General features: G+C 36.3%; 1 protein-coding gene across 1 annotated transcript in view; it reads right to left on the bottom strand.

The window, feature by feature from the left end:
- LOC108363824 (ras-like protein family member 10B) overlaps positions 1–5,748 on the bottom strand; it is an 80,482-nt gene extending 74,734 nt beyond the window's left edge. Inside the window, exons 1-3 of the mRNA XM_017617317.1 lie at positions 5,559–5,748; positions 5,214–5,486; positions 5,070–5,171 (exon numbers count right to left, since the gene is read on the bottom strand). Of these exons, the coding sequence (XP_017472806.1) occupies positions 5,070–5,171; positions 5,214–5,486; positions 5,559–5,744 (561 nt within the window). The 5' untranslated portion in view covers positions 5,745–5,748. The remainder of the gene's footprint in view (positions 1–5,069; positions 5,172–5,213; positions 5,487–5,558) is intronic.
- Positions 5,749–7,448: the final 1,700 nt, after the last annotated feature.

The raw sequence follows: 7,448 nt of genomic DNA, 5'->3' as shown, positions 1-7,448 counted from the left end.
GCATTTACATATGTATGTACATACAAACGAGCACCAATCAATTTTATTTAAAGAAATGGCGTGTCGTCTATTTCCGCTTTTTTTTTTTATATTATTTATTTACAAGTAAACAAACAAAGAAGCGAGTTTGGCGTCCGCGGTAGGCGAGTGGTGAGGGCTGCGTGCTACAAGCCAGCAGCTGGCAGGTTCGATCCTCGGTTGGGGCGATTGCCAAACAATTTTTTGTTTATATATATATTTAATTTTACTTTATTTTATTTTGATTTGCTTTATTTTATGTCAGATTTATTATTTGTCAATTTAAATTCTTATGCCCTTATTCATAAAAAATAAAGTAGGTTTAAAGAGCTTTATAATATGACGTTTTCATACATTTTTGAGTTTATAAACCTTTTTTAAAGATACTTTATTTTTTATGAATAAGGCCATTAGAGTTGAATTTTATTAAAAAGTCAACCACAACTTATTGAAAGCAATGTTAAAAAAATATAGAACTTATAAGAAAATGAATAAGAAGGAAAAAATGAAAATTCTGCTGTGCGTGGGACTCAAACCCAAGACCTTGCGGCTCGCTGATCCGCATTACTGCCGTCTGTCAGTGCAAATATATTATGCGCATTTGTGTGCTAGTTTATCTGCATAAGCATGCCCGTCTGTCTTTTGTTCAACTATCAATCAAATAATTGCTTTCTTTTGTATTTGCACAATTTCACTCATTTTTTTCGATATCTCTCGCCTACAAACTGTTGATATTCGGTGTCTCTTTCTAGGTTTACAATTGTCGAGGAGTTTGAGGCGCATGTCAGGATCCATACTTTGGAATTTTTAAAGCACTCTTTTATATTCTTGCCATTTCGATGAAGTTCCTTTTCTAATATTAATAAGGTCGCTTCTCTGTAATGCTAATGCTTTTAGCATAAATGAAATATCTTCGCTAATTCAATGTGGTGTGGATCCTACTCAATCCACCGCTACGGTAAGTGTTACACACTCCCACCATTGCAGTAGTTGAGTTTGCCGTCTTTCCGTTTTAGACATAATATACATATGTATGTGTGTACGTATATATTTTTTAATTTTCCTACTTTTCCATTTTCCGCTTAGAGCTTCATGATTTTTCTGAATTGCCGCAGCTGCTTGCACAGTTGACAACTTTCTATGCCTCTGCTAATGCGTGAGCGTATGACTTGAAAAGGTTTTATAATTCTAATTAACTTTTGTTGTTGTTTGTGCTTATGTTGTTGTTACTGCTGCCTGACAGTTTTAATAAAGGAATTATGAAAGTAAAGGTACATCATATGTATGCAATGCAGGAGAATGCATACGGGGGAATTGTTAAAATGATATTAGGTAGGAAGGGGTTATTAAGAGACGCTGATTATACCAAATGATGACTTTAAACGAATAAAATATTATATAGATAAGATAAAGTATTTCGACCTAACACTCTTTCATCCGTTATTTCAAAGACGTTTGAAAGACTTATTGACCTACATACATATGTACATACATATGTGTAAAGGAAAGCACTGGCATCAACACAATAAGCATAGCGCAAGACGCACGTAGTAACGGTAGATCTGTTAATCCACGAAGTGGTTAGTACTATCGAAAAGCATTAAAATTTATGGAATATACCCTGGCAGGCTTTATAGATATTGAATGTGGCACAGGATCCATAACAAAAAACCATTGGCGGCACTACCAAGGGGTATACTATCACCTAGCTTCTGGATATTGGTGGTAAATGAGATTCTGTGATCGCTTAGAATAAAAGGAACAAATAGAATAGAAGGAGCGCTTGCCGAAGATAGATAGATGGATATTAAAATCATCATCTTCACAATACTTCCTCTAAGCCTACGTTCCTCAAAAACAGCAGCAGCGCCTTCGGGCGTGGGGAGTGAATGTGCTCAAACTGTCACCACATCGAGCCACATCGAGCGGATAGCATCACACTCGGTAAGATTATGTAGTGATTAGTTGGCCATACAACTGGCCTCTTAGTCTGGAGAGTCCTGTAAGGATACCTGTTAGGATTCTAATCAGGTTTTTTAGTCACTTAATGTTGTATATACCCAGTAGACTCTTTGCCTGGTGCAGTCCAACTGAGCTCCACCAATTTTGGTCGCTTATTGTGTTACTCTCCATCCTGAGATGTTCCCTAAGAGTGTAAGGGCCTAGGACCAGGACGGCTCGGGTCCAACACTTCGGATATGGGTCGATCATAAATGAAATGCAATTAAGTAGGACGACGATGTAAATTTCAGATGTAACGTACAAGTATCATTCTCATACAGAAGAGACTTGAGAAGAGACCGACTGGCATAAAGAGATGCTATGTTTATATACACCGATGGATTCAAAATAGATTGCGGTATAGGAGCGCGAGCCTACTCCGAGGAATTCGATGTTGCTTTGTCTCTACGATTGCGAAAGAATAGGAGCATCTTTCAAGCGGAGGTATCCTCGAAGTCTGTAAAATCTTAGGCAAAGGATCGGGTACACATGTAAAGCAATAATAAGTTCTGACAGCCAGTCATTCTTAGAGTGGAATAAAGAGATATTACTTTGCATTTCCTTGAATTGCCTTGACACAGTCGGTCAGACATACAGACCTGTAAGATATCGAGATAACTTGACTATAACAGGACGAAGACCTTGGACCTGCTTAGCATATCACGGGACACTGGTCCCTAGGCAAATCTGCGGCAAAAATAGCACTACAGTTTTTTCGGATTCACATATCCGGGCGTTTTCTACGGCATTTTTAAGGTTTTATGAGGTTAGGCTGTATGGGAGATATGCGTCAAAATAATCCGATTACGTCCATTTTATGAGAGTTTACATATAATATTACAACAAACAGCTGGATAGAATTTCGGCATCATATATTTTTCGGTGCGCTTTTAGGGGAATTTTTAGGTCCTATTTGAGGTTAAGTTTGTATGGGGAGTATGCTTTCAAAGAAATCAATCACGCCGATTTTTGGTTATTTTTTTGATTTATGTCCACAAACATTAAATTCGGAAAATGGAGGCCCTACACCAAGTCCAAGAAAATGTATGCGGCTTATGGTGGTCCTTAAAATCAAATGAAGGATTTCTGTAGGTCTCATCCCCTCAATCAGTAATACTACTGCCACAGATAATATATTTCCACTTTGGTCCCGATTAGAGACTGTTAAGGCGCGTCGCACAGGGGGCAAAGTACAGAAACCTTTCGGGAGACTCAAAAAATTAGAAATAATTTTTTTTTCATCCAATACCCAAAATCGATACTACCATAGTCGAAGATATCACATGCAAATTTTGGTCCCGATTGGAGTCGGTTAAGACGTTTTCATAGGGTAATCTGAACTTTACCCCTGTGCGACACACCTTAACCCACTTCAATCCGGAGCAAAACTTATATGTGATATCTTCGAGTATGGTAGTATCGATTTTGGGTATTAGACGAAAAAAAATTAATTTTAATTTTTTGAGCTTCCAGAAAGAAATCTGAAATTTGCCCCCTGTGCGACACGCCTCAACCGTCTCCAATCGGAATCAAAATTTCTAAGTGATATTTTCGACTATAGTAGCATCGAGGTAGGGGTTGGGGTTTAGGAAATCTGATTTAAAAATTTGCTTCCTACATTTAAGGACCACCCTAATGCGGCTATATCACAGTGCTGCGGTGGCATGCACTTTGTGTGCGATGCAGAAATTTAAGCTCATAATTTTGCATTTCAATAAAAGTGAATGGCGCTATTCATTAATTATTTGGTATAATGTTCTCCTCAAGGTATATATATATATATATGGAAAACCCCACGAGTTGTTAGATTTTTCAAGAAAAACGTGTTTTTAGTCGAAAATGGTGGCACACTTATCTTAGATAATGCCTATCTTCCGTTTTACTTAAGGAAGAAAATTCTATCGCGAAATCATATTTAAATGAAAATATAAAAAAGATATACATACAAAAAAAAAAAGAAAAAGGTAAAAATAACAACTTGTTCTCATATACCCGTAGTTTTGTATGTAACGTATACGCACCGTAGCACAATACACAGTCAGCTACGACGTTTATTTGCACGTCTTAACTTAAAAGTCATATAATTTAAAAGTAATTAAATATTGGCGTGGAAGATTTTTACACAGTATTCCCTATGCACATATATACTATTTTCTTCATGTAATTAACAATTTTAGAATGAATTTCCAGTGTGCCAATCAAAATTTTTAAAATGGAATTTTAGTCTCTCGGAACATATGTAGTTATCTTTTACTCAATTTAATTTCGGTTTTTCATTTGTTGGCACACTAGTTTCGTTACAATACATTTCCTAATTTTTGGCAAGAAGGAATTTACTGTGTAATTTCAACATTTTGAAGTATCTTACATTATTATAATTAAAAAAAAATCGTAAAATTAAAAACAGCTGTGACAGATATTCTGCATGCTGTTATTTATTTTTATTTTTTTAATTTGGTGGCACACTCTTGAAACTTCACAATATATGTTTTATTTGATGCCAACGTCCATTGGCTCTAATATGAAAATTCTGTTTGAAAACTACCCAATGTTCTTAACACACAACATTATGATTTTTTCGAGTGACACTGAAAAAATTAATATTTTCGATCCATTCTCCCCTAAATAAATATTTCAAGGCAAGAATTGTTTAAATACTGTACTTGTTTTTTATTTTACTTGTTTCTGGAACTGCCTTGATTGCAATATATGCAAGAAGACTACTTTAGCGTTTTTTTTTTGGCGAGAGAAGGTAGTGACACTTAAAAGGAACTCGTGGGATTTGCTCATATAAAGGCGTTGCAACCGTGTACAAGGAATTCAGCTTTAAATTAGCAAGCTACCAGTAAAGTTCACGTGAGTAAAGTATTTGATAATAAAGAAAATTTGTGCGACAACCTTGAGTGTTTCATTTGAAAATGCAGTAATCGAACCCAAAGGCGATAAACAAAAGCGTTACAATACTGATACATATATGTACCATTAATATTCCACGGCGTATGAGTAACATTTTTGCACTGCCTATTTGTATGTATGTACATCGCACTCACCTGCAATATGCTGGTTTTACCGACGCCGGAGGCCCCCAAAAATGCCGCTTTAAGGGGGCCCTGCAGCCATGGGGGCTCCGCACCACCCTCCAGAGTGATGCGCTATGCTGAGATGCACTTATTTTGTATGTGAATTTCCATTGCGATTGAGATTTTGGTCGATTGGGTTTTATTGTTTGTGGCGTTCGACGCTGCTGCCGTTGCTGTTGCTGTTGCCGCGTTTTTAGTTGGTGTCGCCTGTCGATTCGCTGGAGTAGTGGTTGTAGCTGCGACTGTAGCTGTGACTGTTGGCACTGGTGTTGCTGTAACTTTCTCCGTTGGTGTTGGTGTTGGTATTGCCTTCGATGCGTTATGTATTTGCGGTTGTTGCCTTTGCTTTTGCCTTTGCTGTTGCTGTTGCTGTTGCTTTTCTTGTTGCTGATGTTGCTTTTCTTGATGTTGCTTTTCTTGCTGCTGATGCTGTTGTTGTTGTTGCTGCTGCTGATGTTGATGCTGTTGTTGCTGTTGCTTATGCTTTTCTTGTTGCTTGTGCTGATGATGCTCGTCGAGGTGATGTTGTTGTAGTTGCTGCTGCTGCTGTTGATGATACTGGCGATTGTTTCCGACATAGTCGACGCTTCGGGTTCTGCCAATCAGTAGTTTCTTGGAATTTGTCGGCGATATTGCACTCCACATTATACCCGGCATATGGATCGAAAGTAAGTAGCGTGCAATTGTAGTGGCGATTTGTGTGACAAACAATTTGCGTTACGTTTATTTTTTTATCTGCGACTTTTGGATTCAATTTAAATATAATTTTTCCTTTGTTGTCGCAATACAATTCGAGCACTTAGAAGCTATTCAAGGCAAAAAAACAAAAATATTAAAATACCAAATCAAATCACTTTGCATTACTTTTCGGCTTTGTCCTTGTTGTTGCTTTGCATATAGCCAACAGACAACTGTAATTGCTTGTTTGCTTATGAAATCAATATTTGAAATGTAAATTCGTAATCTCTAATCTGCAAACTGAAATCCAAATTTGTCTGTTCTTGTCGTTGACGTTGGGATATCAAAATATTTTCCCTTTACTTTCAGGCATCCTTGATTTCTTTGCTCGATTACTTAGAGTGTTGCTTGTATGCTATGTATGTATGTAAATCATATATGGATGCATACGTGTATTAAGCTGTGGTTGGTATTGTATTGTTGTTGCTTTTGTTACCCTTACCGCTGCTGTTGCTGTTGCTGTTGCCTTTTGGTGAGTTACCTTAAATATTTATGTTTGTTTAAGATTATTATTGCTTTTCTATTTGATTGTTGTTGTTTATTGAATTTGCTTGCTTGCTGCTGCTGTTTTGGTGTTCTTGTTGTTGGTGTTTTACTTCCTACATCCTTCTACTTTCGCATGCTAAAGTTGTTCGATTTAGTTGAAATCTGTCTGTGTACATCAGAATATAAAAAAAAATATGAAATGTAATAAAATAAATAAAGTAAATAAAAATTAAAAAATTAAAAAAAAAAAACATTTTGTTTTTCTTATTGATATTTTATGTCCAAAAGTAGTTACTTACAAGTTAGTTACATCAAATGCAGAGGTAAACCACCCTTGACTATTTCTCGGCAATCTCCATAGAAATATAGTTAGCTTTCGTCAAAGAAAATATACAGATAATAAGTGAATTTTAGCTCCTTCCTAATCAATTTAAAGTTAGCATAGAGTTAGATACATTTCCTGCAGGGTACATATATATTTTTTTATATTATGTAAGTTTGTCCTAAACATTTGCCATTTTCGGCCTTTTACGGGGATCTACGTCAAGGCATACGAGTACATATATGCAACTATAATCCCTTAATCTATAAAATAATATTTAAGAAAGCGATAGGTATCAGTTTAATCAAGAGTTAAAAGCATTTTTCCTTCTTGCTATGTTTTCATCAATGGCATACATATCAACAACAAAATCTATTGATGTCAAAAACAGTTTGAGAAGCTGCATTTTAAAATGTTTAAGACCATAGCATCCAACTGATTTTGATTTTCTTTTTTCTTGCTCTTTCTTTGCAGCAATAAATAAAACACCCAACGCACATAAAAAAATACCAATAAAAATAGCACAGAAAAGCAATAACAAAAACTGAGTGCAAAAAAAAACAAAATCTTCAACTAAGCTCGACAACTCTTGACAGCAGCCAGAGAATTGCTGTGGCAAACTTTTTAGTAAGCAAGAAGGCAGAAGAGCGTGAAAAACGTGAAGAGTGAAAAGTGAAGATAGCTGAGGAAGGAAATTAAGGAAGAAGACGAAGTGGGAGCATACGCAGAAGCACAAGACGTGCGTGCAACTTTGCATAAATCGCTTGTAAATCCTTTCAACTCTCAGCACACACACACACACA

Source organism: Rhagoletis zephyria, unplaced genomic scaffold (assembly GCF_001687245.7).
Source record: "Rhagoletis zephyria isolate East Lansing unplaced genomic scaffold, Rhagoletis_zephyria_1.1 Rzeph_scaffold_01389, whole genome shotgun sequence".
NCBI lineage: Eukaryota > Metazoa > Arthropoda > Insecta > Diptera > Tephritidae > Rhagoletis > Rhagoletis zephyria.
Note: the sequence above shows the minus strand (reverse complement) of the source record. Positions and strands in the feature narration are given on the sequence as shown.